Below are 22534 nucleotides of genomic sequence, written 5' to 3'. Positions count from 1 at the left end.
ATGAAATAATTATGGAAAGATTGGGGCATTGCATTCACTTTTTTGATTCGCAAGGGAAACATAAAAGTGTTTCTTTACCCTTTAAAATTGATTAGTTACCTAACCAAAATTCAATTCCCGTATGTGCAGTTTATTTCTGAACTGCTATTTGCAAAGAACAATAAATTGGCTTATATTCTAGGCTTGAAATAAGTATGTGGCCTTCTGTGGTGACTGTCATTAGAGAGAGGTGTGCAGGCAGCATGCTACAAAATGGGGTAAGTTGGCAGTTTCTGAATCCAAGAATAACCTGGTGGTTGGATAGGAAAGGAAAGGCCTAAGAGCCTCCCTTGTCTGGGAGCAGGGTCTGGGGCTGGCAGTGGGAGAATTGCTTTGCATGTCTCCTGGCACTGTGGGCATCTTAGATTTTGACTTGATTAGTTCTTGTCTTTCTATTTATTTAAAGCAACAAAATAGATTTAGGGCAATTTTATTGATTATGAAAGTGGAAACAAATATTTTTTTAGAATAATTTTTATGGACCTTGGAAAGTATGTTGGTATTTGTTATGTATTTGGTACTCAGAAGTATTATACTAAAGAAATGAAGGTGTAATGATTTACTAATTCATTTGCTCTGTATTCGACAAACATTTCATGATTATGAAACTTTAAAAAACATTTACAAATGAATTTTATGATTCATATACAATTCTCATAGCATGTCTATGAGATAAGCAGAAAAGGAATTATTACCCTGCTTTCAGGGAAAAAATTTTAGAGGTATTAGGGAAGAAATATGTCCTGAAATTATTTAAAAAAATTTTTTAAATGCATCATTATTTTGCATCATTATTTTAGTGTATATATAGCTTTTGTCAAATGTTTTTTTTTGTTGTTTGTTTTTGGCTTTTTGCGGTACGCAGGCCTCTCACTGTTGTGGCCTCTCCCGTTGGGGAGCACAGACTCCGGAAGCGCAGGCTCAGCGGCCATGGCTCACGGGCCCAGCCGCTCCATGGCATGTAGGATCTTCCCGGACTGGGGCACGAACCCGTGTCCCCTGCATCGGCAGGCAGACTCTCAACCACTGCGCCACCAGGGAAACCCTTGTCAAATGTTTTTAATGTGGCTTAATATAGTTTAAAGTTTATGATGTTTTTCTTCCAGTTTTATTGTTATGTAATTGACATATAGCACTGTATAAGTTTAAGGTATACAGCTGATGTAAAGTTTATGACTTTTATTTGAAATTAAAAAGTCTCTGAGAAGGTACTATTTCTTTTTAGCTTTTTTTTAAAAATATCCTTAAGGTTTTAATGAATTAATTTATTTATTTTCGGCTGTGTTGAGTCTTTGTTGCTGTGCACGGGCTTTCCCTAGTTGCGGTGAGCAGGGGCTACTCTTCATTGCGGTGCAGAAGCTTCTCGTTTTGGTGGCTTCTCATTTCGGTGGCTTCTGTTTGTTGTGGAGCACGGGCTCTAGGAGCATGGGCTTCAGTAGTTGTGGCTCGCAGGCTCTAGAGTGCAGGCTCAGTAGTTGTGGCGCACAGACTTAGTTGTTCCGCGGCATGTGGGATCTTCCCGGACCAAGGCTCGAACCCATGTCCCCTGCATTGGCAGGTGGATTCCTAACCACTGTGCCACCAGGGAAGTCCCCCTATTTTTTTTTTTTAAACTAATGCATTTTCCTAAAATTCTGTTACTAGATTCAGCATTACCTAGTGATACCAAATGATACTCTTTTCATGGAGATGAGATTTTTCTTTCATTATTCATTTTCTTCCAAACTTTAATACCTTGACCAATAATTTCAGAACATGGGATCTTTAAGTAGATTATAACATCTTCTGAATGGTCGAATTACCATTTGGGAAATAGTCTCTATAATTCTTTTTGATCACACAATGTATTTTCCTGTCAAGATTTCATTAATATGTAAATACTTGCCTGTAACAGCAGTGAATCTCTTTATCACATGTGTTTAACGAACATATAAATAACTCTGTGATGCATTTTTTCCAATTTCTGATACAGGCCAGCCTGTTTAAATATTGTATTTGTAGTAAGTAAAAGTCTATTAAGAATCACATTGGGGGCTTCCCTGGTGGCGCAGTGGTTGAGAGTCTGCCTGCCGATGCAGGGGACACGGGTTCGTGCCCCAGTCTGGGAAGATCCCACATGCCGCAGAGCGGCTGGGCCCATGAGCCATGGCCGCTGAGCCTGCGCCTCCGGAGCCTGTGCTCCGCAACGGGAGAGGCCACAACAGGGAGAGGCCACAACAGTGAGAGGCCCGTATACCGCAAAAAAAAAGAAAAAAAAAAAATCACATTGTTATTTTGTAAACAAAGCATCTGCATTATTTTAAGAAATGTTTTGACCTCAGTGTGTACCAGTTTTTAATCCTAAAAGTTTAGATGCTATATGTAATAACCGTGGAAAACATCCATGATATGTACAAATGTTGGGATCGCATGCCTGGCATTGACACTTATTTGATGTAGAGAAACGATAGTATGGTACACTGGAAGGAACAAGAGGCTTTCGGTCAGAAACATGGGTGTGTGTCCTGGTCCTGAACTTGCTAGCTGTGTTACTTTTGGGAAGTCACTTAGCTTCTCAGAACTTTAGTTTTGTCAAGTGTGAAATGGGGAAATTGTGGAGGGATTGTGATGGTTTAGTAACCTAAGAGGTAATGTTACCTAGCGCAGTTCCTAGCATATAATCGACATTCAGTGTACAGCAGTGGTTGTGTTAATAGTGGATATGGCTGTAGCAGTAGCAGCAGCAGTTTTTGGTACCTGTCGATGGGAATGTCATAATAGATATATTTTCGTTTTAAGTGCATTAAGTAGACTTTAAAAGGCTGATGAATAAACAAAATGCAAAATTGTAATAGGGAATGTTCCTCCTTGATGACACCAATGCTTTCATTTCTCATCTGTGACAGCACCCCTTCTCTGGTATCAGGTGCCTTGACATTCCAGATTATTAGTCAAAACTTGAGCATTGTTCAAGTGAAGTTAAAATTTTTAATTTCACTTTTTATTGACTTGTAGATGTAGGAAAATGAACAAATCATAAATGGGCAATTTGATGAACTGTCATAAACTGAACAAGATTAAGAAACAGACATAACCAGCCTCCCTGTGCCCTCTCCTTCCACCCTCTTCTGGTCACCTCACCCAACAGAACCGCTACCCTGACTTATAACATGACAGCTTAGTTTTGTCTCTTAAACATACGGAGTGGTTTATGGGACTGTTTTACCTCAACAGAGGTCAGATTTCTGATGTTCTTTAAATGAATACCCCTCTTATTTTTCTAATGCCGGATGTACAATGACATTTTGGTTTTTTATGTTTAAAGTATGTTTGTTGTAGACAGAATGTAGCTGAATCTTGCTGTTTTACCTAGCAGTCTCTGCCTTTTAATTGGCTTGCTTAGACCATTTACAGGCAGACCTTGTTTTATTGCACTTTGCTTTATTGTGCTTCACAGATACCGTGTCTTTTACAAATTGAAGGTTTGTGGCAACCCTACATCAGGCAAGACTATGGGCACCATTTTTTCCAACAGCATTTGCTCACTTTGTGTCACATTTTGGTAATTTCTGCAATATTTCAAACTTTTTCATTATTAAATTTGTTATATAATCTGTGATCAGTAATCTTTGATGTTACTGTTGCAAAAAGATTATGACTTGCTGAAGGCTCTAATGATGGTTAGCATTTTTTAGCAGGAAAGTATTTTTTTAAAATTTATTTATTTAATTTATTTATTTTTGGCTGTGTTGGGTCTTCGTTGTTGCACGCAGGCTTTCTCCAGTTGCTGCGAGCGGGGCTACTCTTTGTTGTGGTGCACGGGCTGCTCGTTGCGGTGGCTTCTCTTGTTGCAGAGCACGGGCTCTGGGTGCACGGGCTTCAGTAATTGTGGCTCACGGGCTCTAGAGCGCAGGCTCAGTAGTTGTGGCGCACGGGTTTAGCTGCTCTGCGGCATGTGGGATCTTCACGGACCGGGGCTCGAACCTGTGTTCCCTGCATTGGCAGGCGGATTCTTAACCACTGTGCCACCAGAGAAGTCCCTTCAGGTTTATGCTGATTGTTGCTTATTGACTTTCTTGGATCTTCTGTGCTAAATTTAGGAAATTCATGCCTGTTATTTCTTCAGGTATTTTTCCTCTTCCTCCTCCCATCCCCAATATGCATACTCTTTACTGGTACTCCACTTACGTGTGTGTTAGCCACTTGCTTCTGTCTCACAGTTAACTTTTTTCAGTATTTTTCTCCTCTGTGTTTCATTTTGGATAGTTCCTATTACTGTGTCTTTATAAACTTATGAATCTTTCTTTTGCAGCGTCTGCTATTAATGACATCAGTGTGGTGTTTTTTTTTTTTTTTTTTTTTTGCGGTATGCGGCCCTCTCACTGTTGTGGCCTCTCCCCCGTTGCGGAGCACAGACTCCGGACACGCAGGCTCAGCAACCATGGCTTACGGGCCCAGCCGCTTCACGGCATGTGGGATCTTCCCGGACCGGGACACGAACCCGTGTCCCCTGCATCGGCAGGCGGACTCTCAACGACTGTGCCACCAGGGAAGCCCCGTCAGTGTGTTTTTCATCTTAGCTGCTGAATTTTTTATTCCTAGGGGTTACATTTGGGTCTTCTTTATTTTCTATGTCTTTCCTTACCATGTTGTTGGTGTTTCTTGGAAATTGATTATTCTCCTGGTTATGGGCCATAATTTCTTACTTTTTTGCATACCTTGTATTTTTTATTGGATGCCAGACATTTAGGTTTATTCATCTCATTAGTAGAGTTCGTATCTCAGTTGTTATGGAACATGCTTTGTCCTTTCCCCAATTCTGTTGGTTTATTCAGTTACACCTCTGAGTTTCACCAGCTACCTTACTGTGTATACTAGAAGGTTAGCTTAGATCAGCTATACAGTTGATCTAAATAGGTTTCTGAATTTTTAATGGGGTAAATTAATCTGTATGTGTTGCTTTAATCTGAAAATTGTGGAACATGATCTAGCAATGCAGATATAGAGGTATTTATTTGTTACTGTTTTCCTTGTGGATAATTTGGACTTTGTTTTTATTCCAGGCTCGATTCCCAGATCACTTTCTGTACTTCCTGTCTCTGATTTTGTGAATGAGTGTTTATTACATAGTTAAGAATCTATATAAAAAAATGAGACTCATTTCCTTCAAATTCTCCAGTGTTTTGCTTTCATTCTCTTCCTACCATCTCTAGTTTAACTTTGAAGTTCATCAGCAGTAGAGATGTGTTAGGATAACTAGCACTGCAGGCACATACACCATTGTCTTCCCAATCACAGCCTGTGGAATTGACACCAGAGCCTCTCCCTCTTTATTTCTGGGGTTTTCATTTCTTCAGTCGTGGTTATTGTCAGTCTGCAGTGTAAATTGGCCTAGACTTAGAAGACTCATGATGGAAAGGCTGTAAATAGACTTGTATCTCAGAGCAAACAGTCTTTTATGCCTCCTTGTTTATTGAAAGCTTAGGACATGCCACATCTCTTTGTGCTTATTTACGCTCCTACATGCAGGCCAAGAGTCAACTGTGGTCTGCAGTATTGCAGTGTTGCTAATGGCATGGCTGCGAGATAGGGAGTCCTACAGTCCATTTTAGAAACTTTAAATCAGAAACTTTTGAATAAACCTCAGGTGCATTATCAAAATCTTTAGTTACAGGGAAAGCATATTGATCCTGAGATGTAAATACCACTGTGGTATTCGGGTAGTTTTCGTTTTCTCATTTATTCAGATTTATACATCTATCTTTCAGTCTGTCCATCATCCATTAAATATTTAGTGAGGTTTAAATGCATGCCAGGTATTGAATGAAGGATAGAAAAATGACTAAAGCTTTGAAGGAGCTTACAGTTTAGTAAAGGAGCAAGACACAGATAATTGTAATTCAGTGCACTGACAGCAGTAACAGAAATACATGCAGGGTTTAGTAATCTGGAAGAAAGTCTGGTAAGCTGCTTGATCTGGGAACAGCAGAGGTTTCAGTTTTTTTCCTTTAATGAACACTACATTGATTGACACAGTTAAAGATAACATTGTAACTATGCCTGCCATGAATCATACTAGTTTTCTATCCATTTAGATTAGGTTACTGTGCTTTCTTTTTCTTTTCATGTATCTTATATCCACATATGTTTCTTCTTACTGCCGTTATACAACTTGGTTTCTGAAGTACACATTTTTCTCTTTGAAGAGTTTTTCAGAAGTTAGAGTCACAGTACTTCCTTTCTTAAAGAAGTTATCTAATTAATTACTTGATTTAATCATTTTGCTGAGATTCTTCTTTAAGTTAGGTGCTGAGGGTATAAAGTGCTCATTCTCTGGAAGACATGTATACAGATAATTACAGTAGCAGTGAGATAAGTGCTGAAAGAGTTGGCTACACAATCTTAGGTATGTAGTCTTCCTCCTAAATTGACTTTTATATTTTTCATTTATTGTTCATTTATATCTCGACTAAGTCTTATATTTTGAGTTCTTAAGAGTTTTCTTGTTATTTGTTTTTGAGAGCTCTGCTGTTAGAATTAAAAGAATATCAGTGGCTCTGTTTCTATTGATCATTGAATCATTTGTTCATTCAGTAAGTCAATGATGATTTTTGAGCTCATAGAGTTTACTTACCTGCAAATTTATAATCATAATATTTAACTTATGGGGTGTTTGAGGATTAAATGAAATAATGCATTTATATAAATTTAGTTAAAATGATGATATATTATTGCTATGCATGTAACACCGCTAGGAGTTGTGGTGGATGCAAAGGAATATTTACAAGAAAGGAAAAAATTTACTTTTAGTGGGGATACAAAATATGTACTAGGAAATTAAAGAACTTCATGAAAACATGAGACAAATGTACCACCTTATGTATATTTTCTTAAGGTTAAGTAAGAGTAAATGTCAGATGAATTGTGCAGTTATTAGTAGTGAGAATTTAGAACAGGAAGAAAGCAGTGCCTGGAATGGTCATAGAAACGTCTGAGAAGAGTGGGAATTTGAGCTGGGAGAGGTGGGGTTCGGATAAGTAGACATCATAGTGTCTGAGAGCACAGGCTCTGGAAACAGACTGCCTGGCTTCAAATCCCAGCTGCAGCATTTTAGTTGTGAGACTTCGGACGAGTTACTAAGTAAACGTTTCTGTGTCTTTGTCTCCTCTACGGTAAAATGGGAAAGGATATTGTCTGTCTCTCAGGATTGCTGAATTTGTGTGTGTGTGTGTGTGTGTGTGTAATAGCTTAGAACTTTATAGTTGTTCTCACACATTATAACTATTTTATAAGTGTCAGCTATAGACTGGACAACGTTGGATAGCTTTATAGATGGTGTGTGAAATGTCCATTTAGTACAGGTCTGTAAGTAGGAATATGCAGGGATTTTTGAAGGGTGACAATGAGGAAATCAATCTTCCTGTGGCTGGGGATCTGCATGGGCATTATTTATGCTGCTTTATTTGGTGATATGAATAAGAAGGAGATAAGAAAAACTCTTCTTTTCCTCTCTAATCCTTTTGTTCACACTCTTAGCAGTACAACCTTATATAGTCAGGGTTTATAATGTACATTGATACAATTCATGAACATTTTGGTATATTTCATTAGTTTTATAGCTGATAAATTCAGTTGTCATATACTTTTATCTTTGTTGTGGGTCTTGTTGTCTTGAAGTAGCATGAAATAAGGGCCTTACTGTTATTCTCTCTGCTGGTTCTGGGTCAGTCTAAGTAACACAGAGCACAGAGTGAAGTGGATTGGATTTCTCTCCTATTATCGATACATCCCTTTTGATAGTTGTGGACATGTAGTTTTGGGCCTCCCCAGTGTGAAGATATTCCTCATCGATTCTTATTTGACTCTTACACCTCAGATCTTTCAGTATCATCACATTTAATATGTATTCTCCCTCACTGAATGAAGTACTGGCAACCTCGAATATAAAGTTTGGTTGATTACTATAAATGGAAATTGTAATTCACCACTTTTAAGTTGAGCCCATTGTTTTTTTTAATTGAAGTATAGTCGATTTACCATGTTGTGTTAGTTTCAGGTGTATAGCAAAGTGATCCATACATATATATATACTTTTTCAGATTCTTTTTCCTTGTAGGTTATTACAAAATATTGAGTATAGTTCCCTGTGCTATACAGTAGGTCCTTGTTGGTTATCTGTTTTATATGTAGTAGTGTGTATATGTTAATTCCAAACCCTAATTTATCCTTCCCCCACCTTTCCCCTTTAGTAACCATAAGTTTGTTTCCTGTGTCTGTGGGGCTATTTCTGTTTTGTAAATAAGTTCGTTTATATCATTATCATCCACATATAAGTGATATTATGTGATATTTGTCTTTGTCTGGCTTACTGCACTTAGCATGATAATCTCTAGGTCCATCCAGCCAAATAATGTGTGCTGCAAATCACATTATTTCATTCTTTTTTATGGCTAATTTTCCATTGTGTGTGTGTGTGTGTGTGTATACACACACACACCACATCTTTATCTATTCATCTGTTGATGGACATTTAGGTTGCATCTTGTCTTGGCTATTGTAAATAGTGCTGCAATGAACATTGGGGTGCATGTATCTTTTTGACTTATGGTTTTCTTCAGATATATGCCCAGGAGTGGGATTGCTGGATCGTATGGTAGAGCTGTTTTTAGATTTTTTTTTTTTTTTGTGGTACGCGAGCCTCTCACTGTTGTGGCCTCTCCTGTTGTGGAGCACAGGCTCCGGATGCGCAGGCTCAGCGGCCATGGCTCACGGGCCCAGCCGCTCCGCGGCATGTGGGATCCTCCCAGACCGGGGCACGAACCCGTGTCTCCTGCATCGGCAGGCGGACTCTCAACCACTGCGCCACAAGGGGAGCCCTACTTTTAGATTTTTGAGGCCCCTGAATACTGTTCCCCATAGTGGTTGTACCGATTTACATTCCCGCCAGTAGTGTAGGAGGGTTCCTTTTTCTCAACACCCTCTTCAGCATTTATTATTTGTAGACTTTTTGATGGTGGCCATTCTGACTGGAGTGAGGTGATACCTCATTTTTGTTTTGATATGCATTTCTCTAATGATTAGGGATGCTGAGTATTTCTTCATATGCCTGTTGGCCATCTGTATGTCTTCTTTGGAGAAATGTCTATTTAGATCTTGTGCCCATTTTTTGATTGGGTTTTTTGTTTTTGATGTTGAGCTATATGAGCTGTTTGTATATTTTGGAAATTAATCCCTGTCAGTGGCATCATTTGCAAACATTTTTTCCCATTCTGTAGGTTGTCTTTTTGTTTTGTTTATGGTTTCCTTTGCTGTGTAAAAGCTTTTGAGTTTAATTAGGTCCCATTTTAAAAAGTTTTGTTTTTATTTCCATTGCTGTAGGAGATGGATCCAAAATTGCTGTGATTTATGTCAGAGAGTGTTCTGCCTATGTTTTCCTCTAGGAGTTTTATAGTATTCGGTCTTACATTTAGGTCTTTAATTAATTTTGAATTTATTCTTGTATATGGTGTTAGAGAATGTCCTAATTTCATTCTTTCTCATATAGCTGTCCAGTTTCCCCAGCACCACTTATTGAAGAGGTTGTCCTTTCTTCATTGTAAATTCCTGCCTCCTTTGTTGTAGATTAATTACCATGGGTGCATAAGTTAATTTTTGAAGACCATATTTTCCATAGGTACAGCATTATAAATATGAAAATCATCAGAAAAATAAAAATGAAAAACATACATTTACATATTTGTTATATGTATAACACCAAATGCTGAATGGAAAAAGTATTATTAAATTAGTATTAAATTAAAATTATTATTTTTTAAAATATTGTTTTCTTATTTAATACAATGATGGATTTTAGAGAATTCAAATGATATTTTTACTGAGGTAGCAAGACCATATCTTAATTCAAATGATTCTTTGATGGTGAAATGAAACAATATAAGGAAATATTTAAAAATTAAAGTATAGTTGATTTAAAATATTATATTAGTTTCAGGCATACAACATAGTAATTCAGTGTTTTTATAGATTATAATCCACTTAAAGTTACTATAAAATATTGGCTCAATTCCCTATCTGTACAATATATCCATATATCTTATTTATTACATAAAGTAGTTATGTAATAAATACTAGTAGTTTGTACCTTATAATCCTCTACCCCTATCTTGCCTCTCCAAAAGAAATCCAAAACAATATTGCAATGATTTATGTTAAGGAGTGTCCTACCTATGTTTTATTCTAAGAGTTTTATGGTTTCCAGTCTTACATTTAGGTCTTCAATCCATTTTGCATTTTGCTTTGTATATGGTGTGAAAAAATGTTCTAATTTTATTCTTTTACATGTAGCTGTCCAATTTTCCCAGCACTACTTATTGAAGAGTCTGTCTTTTTCCCATTGTATATTCTTGCCTCCTTTGTTGAAGATTAATTGACCATATGTGTGTGGGCCTATTTCTGGACTCTCTGTTGTGTTCTGTGGATCTATGTGTCTGTTTTTGTGCCAGTGCCATACTGTTTTGATTACTGTAGCTTTATAGTATAGTCTGAAGTCAGGGAGCAAGATACCTCCAGCTTTGTTCTTTTTTCTCAAGATTGCTTTGGCTATTCAGGGTCTTTTTTGGTTCCATATCAATTTTAGGATTATTTGTTATAGTTCTGTAAAAAACGTCATGGGTATTTTGATAGGAATTGCATTAAATCTGTAGATTGCTTTGGATAATATGGACATTTTAACAGTATTAATTCTTCTAATACATAAACATGGGATACCTTTCCTTTCTTGTTATCATCTTCAATTTCCTTCATCAGTGTTTTATAGTTTTCAGAGTGTACATCTTTCACTTCCTTGGTTAAGTTTATTTATTAGGTGTTTATTCTTTTTGGTGAAATTTAAACAGAATTGTTTTCTTGCTTTCTCTTATAGTTCATTATTAGTGTATAGAAGAGTAACAGATTTCTGTCTATTAATTTTGTGTCCTGCAACTTTACTGAATTCATTTGTTAGTTCTAATAGTTTTTCTGGTGGAGACTTTAGGCTTTTCTATATGTAGTATCATGTCATCTTCAAATAGTGGCAGATTTACTTCTTCCCTTCCATTTTGGATGCCTTTTATTTCTTTTTCTTGTCTGGATGATCTGTCCATTGATGTAAGTGGTGGGTTAAATTCCCCTACTGTTACTGTATTATTGTTAATTTCTCCCTTTATGTCTGTTAATACTTGCTCTATATATTTAGGTGCTCCCATGGTAGGTGCATATATGTTTACACATGTTATATCCTCTTCTTCGATTGACCCTTTTATTATTATGTGGTGCCCTTCTTTGTCTTTTTGTTATAGACTTCATTTTAAAGCCTACTTTGTCTGATAAGAGTTTGCTACACCAGCTTTCCTTTTGTTTCCGTTTACATGGAATATCTTTTTCCATTCTCTCCCTTTCAGTCTGTGTGCATCTTTAGCTCTGAAGTAAGTCTCTTGCAGGCAACAGATAGGTATGTCTTTTTTTTTTTTAATCCAGTCACCCTATATCTTTTTTTTTTTGAAACCATTTAAAAAATTGAGGTATAGTTAATTTACAGTGTTGTGTTAGTTTCAGGTGTACAGCAAAGTGATTGTTTACCTACATATGTATATTCTTTTTAAGATTCTTTTCCATTATAGGTTATTATCAGATATCAAATATAGTTCCCTCTCCTATACAGTAGGTCCTTGTTGCTTCATTCTGTATCTTTAGATTGGAGCATTTGGTCCATTGACAATTAAAGTGACTACTGATAGGTATACCCTTAGTGCCATTTTGTTACTTGTTTTCTGGTTTTTTTTTTTTTTTTTTTTTTGCTTGCGGTATGTGGGCCTCTCACTGTTGTGGCCTCTCCCATTGCGGAGCACAGGCTCTGGATGCACAGGCTCAGCAGCCATGGCCCACAGGCCCAGCCGCTCCGCGGCATGTGGGATCTTCCCGGACTGGGACATGAACCCGCGTCCCCTGCATCGGCAGGCGGACTCTCAACCACTGCGCCACCAGGGAAGCCCCTGGTTGTTTTTTATAGTTCTTCTCTGTTCTTTTCTTCTTTTAGTCTATTCCCTTTAGCGTTATAATTGTGTTCCTTTCTCTCTAGATTTTGTGTATCTGTTGTAGGTTTTTGATTTGTAGTTACCCTGGGGTTCATATATGTTGACCTATAGCTATATCTACTTTTTTTCAAACTGGTAGTCATTTAAGTTCAGACACATTCAAAAAGATCTACATTTTTCCATCCCCTCTCCATGTTTTGTGCTTTTGAGGTCGTATTTTATATCTCAGTTTCTAAGTAAGTAAGTCCCACTGATTTTCAATACAGTTAAGGGGACTTGTCTTCCTGGTGTGGGACCACAGAGCTGGGTTGTCTAACATGTATCTCAAATCCCTCATTCCCTAGGGAGGATCCCTGACTCTCTGATACCCCTTCCTCTTCTGTGTCCCCTTCTAGGGACACAGGTTCCGACCTGATCTCTTCTCCCTTCCTGCCCACCTCTGTGTGAATCTTTTTTTACAGCCTTGGTTGTAAATAGAAGCGACTTTTTTCTAGTCTCCAGGGTGTTTTCAGCTAGAGTTGCTCCACCTGTAGATGTATAGATGTGTTTTTGATGAGTTCGTAGGGCAGGTGAGCTCAGCACCTTACTTCTCTGCCATCTTGATTTCCCCAGTCATAAAAATTATTATATAAATGTTTTGTTTGATTTTTTAAAGATGTTATTCATTTTAGCTTATTCTTATTTAAGTATAGGCTGTTGAAACTGGGTTTGAGAATGCCTTTTTTACCCTAGTGACTTTCCTTGTAGCAAGGATAGGTATTCTTCATTTTTCTGAGGACCTTCAGTGTCTCTTCTTCAAAATTAGTCATTTGTTCAAGGGGCGGGTGATAGTGGTAGTGGTATAGGGGGGCAATTTTCATATCATTGTCTCTATTCATCCTTTGCCCCTTGTTTTGTTGACATTAAACACCTATGTGAATAGCGTCCTTTCTCAATTATTTATAACTAACTTTTCTGGAAATTTCTTCAGTGGTTCTCTGTTGGAGTTTGTGCCTTTCCCTTAAACTTTAATGATTTTACAACTAGTTTTCCTTAGAAATAATCAAATCATCCTTTGCTCATGGTTAAATATTTATTTTCAAAGTTGATTGTAAGCATTTGGGAGAGAGATGATGCCTTGTGGAAAATGTTACTTACTACTACCTTGTAAATCAGCTCCTCAAATTCTCTTGTTACTATATGTTGCATTGGCCAGGTGCCTTATACCCGGTATGATGTCAACAGAGTTTATTGCCATTGTTAGGCATTTGTAAATATAATCATTGATATGATTCTTAATATGGTGTTACTGTCTATCATAAAGTAGATCTTGAAATGACAGTCAGTCACGTATGTCCTATATTTCACTACACATGAAAAACCTTCTTGGTGGCATTAATAATATTGATGGTTTTTATGATGGATAAACTTTTACTGTATACGAGGTACGGTTCTGAAGGCTTTATATATTCTAATTTGATCCTTCCCCAATTTAGATTCTTATCCCTATTTCACTAATGAGGAAATTGAAGCACAGGCATATTGGATAGCTTGGTCAAGATGACGTGTTTCTGCAGGGTGGTATCACAGTTCTGACACAGAGGTTAGACTTCTAAGAGCACGCTCTAGTTATTCTGGATTAGAATTCAAGAAAACATTGCTCTAGTCCCATCTTCATTTTGGGCACATAATATTACAGTATTTACTAATAGATGAGGCAGCTGGGGCCCAGAGATTAAATTAGTGGTGGAGGAGAAGTCAAATCTTAGTGTGGGGTTTTTTTTTTTTTTTTTTTTTAACTCTTGTTTCTCTTTTACACATTGCTAACATCTGAGAATACTGGTAAGTTTCAGGATACCTTATTAGCTGATTCTGTATTTTCTAAGTCACTTATTAATGAAATTGAATCCCATTGAACTGGAGGAGAACTCTGATGTCTTTACATTTTTTCTTTCAAACTTGGTGTTCTGAGTGATAACTAGCTTTTTAATTGGTTTCCCCTTGAGTTTCTGATCAAGTTTGACTTATTCAGTGATGGTAATCACATGTAGTTATACACGTAGGCCCAAATTATTATTATTTTTTGTCCTGTCTTTTCCAGAACATTTTCTTCTGTGCTAAATAACAGAAATAAATATAACTTCACATCTTAAAACCAGTGCATGAAAGGTGGCAATTAGTAGGAATACGCTGTCTGTTTAGCCTTTTGTTTCCAAGGCATAGAACACGAATAAAAGAACTTTTTGTAAGCTTACTCCTGATAAAATTTCTTTGAAATAAAACATTTATATTTAGTGTGGGAAATAATTGGTGAGAGAATAGTTGAACATAATAGAACTTGTTATAGTCATTCCTTTTCTGCTGACAGATAAATGTAACCTTCAGATGAAACTGGCAAGGCTTATTGTTTGCCATAAAACAATGAGCAGGGCTCTAATATAAAGAATCCTCAAATTAAGCAAAAGCAGCCATTATTTTGTAAAGAGATAATTTAAGTTTACCATGTACTTCGTTTTTTTAGTGGGGATGATGCATTTAATTTCTAAGTCTTCCCTAGCAAAATAGAAACAAGAGAAGAAAAAGATGAAATAAAGAGTATGTAAAGGGCTTCCCTGGTGGCACAGTAGTTGGGAGTCTGCCTGCCGATGCAGGGGACACGGGTTCGTGCCTCGGTCCGGGAAGGTCCCACATGCCGCGGAGCGGCTGGGCCCGTGAGCCATGGCCGCTGAGCCTGCGTGTCCGGAGCCTGTGCTCTGCAACGGGAGAGGCCACAACAGTGAGAGGCCTGCGTACCGCAAAAAAAAAAAAAAAAAAAAGAGTATGTAAATGTTATTTTGTGTTTATAGAACTTTAGATTCAAAGTGTAAGTTTTGCAACTAACCAAACTTTCTGCAGTTCTTTAGAAGGAACAGTTGTGTTTTCTAGGTTTTTTTAACCACATTTTCACCTAATCCACTTAGTGATTAATTTACATGGCTAATATTTTTGTTGGGAACAGAATTAATGAAAACGTTTTCCTCTGAATTTTATTAAGTATTCTATCATTCTGTTTACCTTATGAAAGAATAAGTAGCTAAAATATGGGTATATTAAAGATGGTAATGATAGAACTAATCAATTATTTTGAAATGTAAAAAATGGTCAGATTTTGGAAAATATGTATTCTGAAATCACTTTTCCCCCATAAGTGTAATATGACATGTTAAATAATCTAGATTGTAGCTGTATACCATCACCATATAGCTTGCCCTTTCATCAGGATGATAATCTATATCAGGAAAGTATTCTTGTTCTCACTGTCAGATCTACAGATTCCATATAAATATACCTCCTTGATGTAACTGTAAGTCCTTTTATTGCTGTATTCCAATTTTGAATTTTTGTGATACTCGTGAGATCACTCTAAAAAAATCTTTGTTGTGCTTTCAATTAATTAATTTAGTTGACACATTATTTTAGAGTCTGCTAAATGTCAGGCACTATTTTAGCTTTGAGGATGTGGCAATACACAAAACAAACAAAAATGCTGCCCTTAAGAAACTCATGAAAGGATGCTCAACATCATTAATCATTAGAGAAATGCAAGTCAAAACGGCAATGAGATGTCACCTCACACCAGTCAGAGTGGCCGTCATCAAAAATCTACAAACAATAAATGCTGGAGAGGGTGTGGAGAAAAGGGAACTCTCTTGCACTATTGGTGCGAATGTAAATTGATACAGCCACTATGGAGAACAGTATGGAGGTTCCTTAAAAAAACTAAAAATAGAATTACCATATGACCCAGCAATCCCACTACTAGGTGTATACCCTGAGAAAACCATAATTCAAAAAGAGTCATGTACCACAATGTTCATTGCAGCTCTATTTACAATAGCCAGGACATGGAAGCAACCTAAGTGTCCATCGACAGATGAATGGATAAAGAAGATGTGGCACATATATACAATGGAATATTACTCAGCCATAAAAAGAAACGAAATTGAGTTATTTGTAGTGAGGTGGATGGACCTAGAATCTGTCATACAGAGTGAAGTAAGTCAGAAAGAGAAAAACAAATACTGTATGGTAACACATATATATGGAATCTAAAAAAAAAAAATGGTCATGAAGAACCTAGGGGCAGGATGGGAATAAAGATGCAGACCTACTAGAGAATGGACTGGAGGACACGGGGAGGGGGAAGGGTAAGCTGGAACAAAGTGAGAGAGTGGCACGTACATGTATACACTACCAAATGTAAAACTGATAGCTAGTGGGAAGCAGCCACATAGCACAGGGAGATCAGCTCAGTGCTTTGTGACCACCTAGAGGGGTGGGATAGGGAAGGTGGGAGGGAGACGCAAGAGGGAGGAGATATTGGGATATATGTATATGTATAGCTGATTCACTTTGTTATAAGGCAGAAACTAACACACCATTGTAAAGCAAGTATACTCCAATAAAGATGTTAAAAAAAAAAAGGAAAAGAAATTTATATTCTGACTGGGGAAGACGTCCTGTCTGTTTCTTAAACACTATCATTTGATTCATGATAAAGAACTTATGGTGTTTTTGTAGCAAGCATTTTAAACTCCTAAAATTTGTTTGAAAATAATTTGCTTTGTAGAAGCATCCTGGAAGAAAATCAAAGAGCAGAAAGGTTTATTTTATTTTAATTAATTAATTAATTAATTTTTATGTAAGTTTTGATGATGAAGCCTTATTTGGTAGAATTTAGGTTCATGAGACTAGTACTAGTGATCTAATGGTGTCAAGATTGGTTTTATATCTCAGTTTAAATGTGTCCTTCAGATATGCATGTAAAAGGTCCTTATTGGGTCGTCTGAATTAAGATTTGGGAAGGTTTATATTGCCCTTTACCTGCTGTGCACAGTCTAACTGGTACCTCTGTCTAACCTGGTGGCCATCTACTAGCCAGAAGGGTAAGCTTCGGATTCTAACTGTTGAGCTGTGTTTGAATCCTTAGCTCTGTCATTTATTGACTTTATGAGGAGCGGCAAGTTAACCTGGGCCTCAGTGTTCTCGGTATAATACGAGGAAGATAATATCACCTACGTTAGGTAGGACTAAATTAGGTATTATATATTACAAGCATTTCATCCTGTCTGGTCTGTAGTGAGAGATCAATAAATATTAAAGATTATGCTGTTGCTGATCATTCCTTTTATATTACTACTAGTATTCTTATCATTAAATCAGTGGTGATCAGCACATTCAGAAACATGTTGAAACGTTTAGTTGTGCTGTGCCTTGAAAATGCAGCAAAAATGCATCATTAACTTGGGACTCTATTAGGCCTACTTTTTGGAGTGAGCCTCAGAGCAGAACTTGTCTTTAATGTGTGTTTTGATAAAAATAGGCGTGTTTTCTTACCCATTTATGTTTACTGAAGCTTGACAAAGTTTTACAATTTTCTAGTCTTCAAATACCAAATAAATATTATTTTGCTGAGAGACTCACACCATTACTAATCATTTTAGTAATGATCCTTGTATCTAATACGTACTTGGTATAGAAGATACAAATCTCAACTTGTGAAAACGTTTTTCTTAATTTTTTGGAAAACATTTTGTGTAGCTTGTGGAACCGTGTCTGCTTTAATTAGAAAAGGCAGGAATAGTTTGGTGTGTTATTTTTTTCCTTGTTCCTCAGTCCTTTGGTACAATTTATTTTCATGTTGGAAGAGTGAGCATTATTATCATCATTGTATCCAAATGTTATCTTTTCTACTTTTCAGTGATCTGTGGTAAAATATGAGTTACTGATGTGGAAGAAAATAAAATAGTTTTTACTTGGTGACAAATGAAGTAGTGTGACAGGGGCACCCATAGTGAACACTGTAATTGTCTGCATGACTCTGCAGTTTAACCTGTGAACTCACAGGCCTTCAAGAATGTATCTCTGGTACATAGTTTGCTAGGACATTACATGCTAGCTAAAAAGCAGGTAAAATACTGTGTTTTAAAAATATGATGTAATACATTTCTTATTGTGAATATCTAATGGGGAACTTTGAATTCGGATACTTTGCACCAATGATAATGACTTCAAAGGGGATGCTGTTGGTAGATGAATTAGCCCTGCTCTTTTCCAGATCTTTTTAGCTTCTCTTTTCCTTGTAACCCACCCCGCCCGGTGGTCTCCTGTTTCCTTTTACGTGAAGACTAATCTCTTTAGTTACATAATTTCTAAACGCTTATGAAGTATTTTTTGTGCAAGGCATGTTTCATAACTTAGTAAGATAAGAAATTGCAAAACATAACCTCACAATGTACAAAAGTGCAGTCCTTTCTCTGAGGCTATGATAAATTTTAGGAAGTGCTACTGTTGATTCTCAAATATGAGATAAGATGTTTTATTGAACTGTAGAAACAAGGCAATTGAAATTTGTTTTTAGAATTTTTGTCTTCATTCTTAATTCAGGATGTTTCCATTGTTTTCATGGATTTAGGGAATATTAGGACTAAAAGTACTTTAGAGGTAATGTTTGAAGTGCTTCACTTTAGAAAGTCAGGTGCGGAGGACTGTGTAGATGGTTAACAGGTGGATGCATTTATGTTCGCTTGTCTCCTGATGAGTAGCACATTGCTCTGCTGTGCTGCTCTGCTGTCTTTACCTGACTCTTCCTTTTTAATTTATTCTTAATTCCATCCAATGAGGACTTGTCTTTTCCTCTTAGACTCTCCTTCTGTCATTTGTTAGTGATATTTTTTTACCTGCAGAATTATTTCTTCATGTGGCTATTACCTGTCCTCTAGGTCGAGGCTGTCCAATATAGGAACCACCAGCCACATGTGGCTATTTAAATTTTAAATAAAACTAATTAAAATGAAATAATATTAAAGGTTTCTTTCTTCGTTTCAGTGTCACATTTCAAGTGTTAATATAGGTAGGTACATGTAGCTTAATGGTTACTGTATTGGATAGCACAGTTAGAGAACATTTCTGTGATCATAGCAAGTTAGATTATAAGCTTTTTGAGGGCAAGGGACCATTTATGTTAGCATTAAGAACATAAAATATGGACTTTTGATAAGTATTTTAGAATGTGTGAATGAAAACATACCCATGCCAAATTTTTTGTTTTGAATTTTTCTTTTGAACCATTTTATGATCAAAGAGAAATCAGCAATTTGGTATTTTTAATTTACATATTGTATATGATATGTATCATGTACCACTTATCATACCATAAACAGGAATCTTGTAGGTTTAAGGTTATAGGGATACTTTTGCGTCATGTTCCTTGTGTTGCCAGCCATTGAGGTAATGTGTATTTTAAATACTTATGCTTTTTTTTTTTAATTTTAAGTTATGACGGTGACTCCTTGATGATCATTCCTTGGCATGAACATAAACACCGAGATAAAGATTGGTGTGAGGAGTTGGAGTGCAGGTAAGAAAGAGCCAGCGTGAAAGCTCTTCATTTCTTTGTGGGTTGGATGAATAGAAGGCCCTGTGCAGGTGGTGTTGGTGGATGGTCATTTATTTGATGGTGGCCCTGCTTGAGAGTTTGAGTGAAGCTTTTTAAAAACTTGACTTTACTCAAGGTATGTTAAAAATTCTTTTAATGGAAAAATGTTAAATGCTCCAAGGAATTATTCTACAAGTGGTCCTTGTAGAACAACTCTTTTCATTTTGGGATATTCCTTTTTACTCTTTGACATATACAGGTATATTTTTCATAGTTGTTTTTATGATATGTGTGCAATTTTGTTCTTGATTCAGTTTTAATTTTCACTTTTATACAACTTAACCATGGAAAGCCTCAGAACATGGAGGCATCAGGTCCCACAGAAGGGGGTGGGAGATGAGGTGTGGGGCTGAAATTCCTGATGAGGAGCATTGGAACCCCTTTATCCCGCACTCCTCAAAGTCTGGTGAATACTCCCTGCTCGTTTTACATTTGATATGAATCATCTTATGCCTTTGGATTTTTTTAAAACTGTGTGTATGAACTATCTGTCTGATAAATGTTAAATAAAAGCCCTAACCAGTAGTATGGTCATTGCAAGTGAAAAATTTTTTTAACTTTTTATTTTATATTGGAGTTGAGCCGATTAACAATATTGTGATAGTTTCAGGTGCACAGCAAAGCAACTCAGCCATACATATACATGTATCCGTTCTCCCCCAGACTCCCCTCCCAGCCAGGCTGCCACATAACAATGAGCAGAGTTCCCTGTGCTATACAGTAGGTCCTTGTTGGTTATCCTTTTTAAATATAGTAGTGTGTACATGTCAATCCCAAACTCCTTAACTATCCCTTCCTCCACCCTTCCTCCCCACCCCATAACCATAAGTTCATTCTCTAAGTCTGTGAGTCTGTTTTTGTTATGTAAATATGTTCATTTGTATCATTTCTTTTTAGATTTCACATATAAGTGATATCATACGATATTTCTCTTTCTCTGTCTGACTTACTTCACTCAGTATGACAATCTCTAGGTCCATCCATGTTGCTGCAAATGGCATTATTTCATTCTTTTTTTATGGCTGAGTAATATTCCATTGTATATATGTACCACATCTTCTTTATCCATTCCTCTGTCGATGGACATTTAGGTTACTTCCATGGCTTGGCTATTGTAAACAGTGCTGCAGTGAACATTGGGGTGCATGTATCCTTTTGGACCATGTTTTTCTCCAGATATATGCCCAGGAATGGGATTGCAGGGTCATATGGTAGCTCTAGTTTTAGTGTTTTAAGGAACCTCCATACTGTTCTCCATAGTGGCTGTACCAATTTACATTCTCACCAACAGTGTAGGAGGGTTCCCTTGTCTCAACACCCTCTTCAGCATTTACTGTTTGTGGATTTTTTGATGATACTCATTTTGACTGGTGTGAGGTGATATATCATTGTAGTTTTGATTTGCATTTCTCTGCTCGTTAGCGATGTTGAACATCTTTTCATGTGCCTCTTGGCCATCTCTATGTCTTCCTTGGAAAAATGTCTGTTTAGATCTTCTGCCCATTTTTTGATTGGGTAGTTTGTTTTGATGAGATTTAGCCACATGAGCTGTTTGTAGATTTTGGAGACTAATCTGTTCTCGGTCACATCATTTGCAAATATTTTCTCCCAGCCTGTGGGTTGTCTTTTCATTTTGTTTATGGTTTCCTTTGCTGTGCAAAAGGTTTTGAGTTTAATTAGGTCCCATATGTTTATTTTTGTTTTTATTTCCATTACTCTGGGAGACAGATCAGAAAAGATATTGTATTGCTACGATTTATGGCAAAGAGTGTTCTGCCTATGTTTTCCTCTGGGAGTTTTATAGTGTCTGGTCTCACATTTAGATCTTTAATCCACTTTTGAGCTTATTTTTGTGTATGGTGTTAAAGAATGATCTAATTTCATTTTTTTTACATGTAGCCATCCAGTTTTCCCAGCGCCATTTGTTGAAGAGACTGCCCACCATTGTATAGTCTTGCCTCCTCTGTTGTAGATTAATTGACCACAGGTGCCCAGGTTTATTTCTGGGCTTTCTGTCATGTTCCAGTGATCTATAGTTCTATTTTTGTGCCAGTACCATACTATTTTGATGACTATAGCTTTGTAGTATAGTCTGAAGTCCAGGAGCCTGATTCCTCCAGCTCCATTTTTCTTTCTCAAGATTGCTTTGGCTATTTGGAGTATTTTGTGTCTCCATACAAATTTTAAGATTTTTTTTTTCTAGTTCTGTGAAAAATGCCATTGGTAATTTGATAGAAATTGCAGTGAATCTGTAGATTGCCTTGGGTAGTATAGTCATTTTGACAATATTTATTCTTCCAATCCAAGAACATGGTATATCTTTCCATTTGTTTGTGTTTTCTTCGGTTTCTTTCATTAGCGTCTTATAGTTTTCGGAGTACAGGTCTTTTGTCTCCTTAGGTAGGTTTATTCCTAGGTATTTTATTCTTTTTGTTGGCAGTGGTAAATGGGAGTGTTTCCTTAATTTCTCTTTCTGATTTTTCTTTGTTAGTGTATAGGAATGCAAGAGACTTCTGTGCATTAATTTTGTAGCCTGCAACTTTACCAGATTCATTGATGAGCTCTAGTAGTTTTCTGGTGGCATCTTTAGGATTCTCTATGTATAGTATCGTGTCATCTGCAAACAGTGACAGTTTAACTTCTTCTTTTCCAATTTGGATTCCTTTTATTTCTTTTTTCCTCTCATTGTCATAGCTAGGACTTCCAAAACTGTGTTGAATAAAAGTAGTGATTGTGGGCATCCTTGTCTTCTTCCTGATCTTAGAGGAAATGCTTTCAGCTTTTCACCATTGAGTATGATGCTAGCTGTAGGTTTGTCGTATATGGCCTTTATTATGTTGAAGTAGGTTCCCTCTGTGCCCGCTTTCTGGAGAGTTTTTATTATAAATCGTTGTTGAATTTTGTCAGAAATCTTTTCTGCATCTATTGAGATGATCATATGGTTTTTATTCTTCAATTTGTTGATGTGGTGTATTAGGCTGATTGATTT

At 36.8% G+C, this 22534-nt stretch overlaps 1 protein-coding gene across 2 annotated transcripts in view; it reads left to right on the top strand.

Moving 5' to 3' along the window:
* Nucleotides 1-22534, top strand: part of NBAS (NBAS subunit of NRZ tethering complex) — a 339942-nt gene that overhangs the window by 106062 nt on the left and 211346 nt on the right. For both annotated transcript variants that reach the window (XM_082852122.1, XM_082852121.1), the window contains one exon: nucleotides 19384-19467. In XM_082852122.1, the coding sequence (XP_082708248.1) occupies nucleotides 19384-19467 (84 nt within the window). The remainder of the gene's footprint in view (nucleotides 1-19383; nucleotides 19468-22534) is intronic.

The sequence above is a fragment of the Leucopleurus acutus genome, assembly GCF_964270905.1.
Source record: "Leucopleurus acutus genome assembly, chromosome: 12".
Taxonomy (NCBI): domain Eukaryota; kingdom Metazoa; phylum Chordata; class Mammalia; order Artiodactyla; family Delphinidae; genus Leucopleurus; species Leucopleurus acutus.
This window is presented reverse-complemented; position numbering and strand designations above follow the sequence as displayed.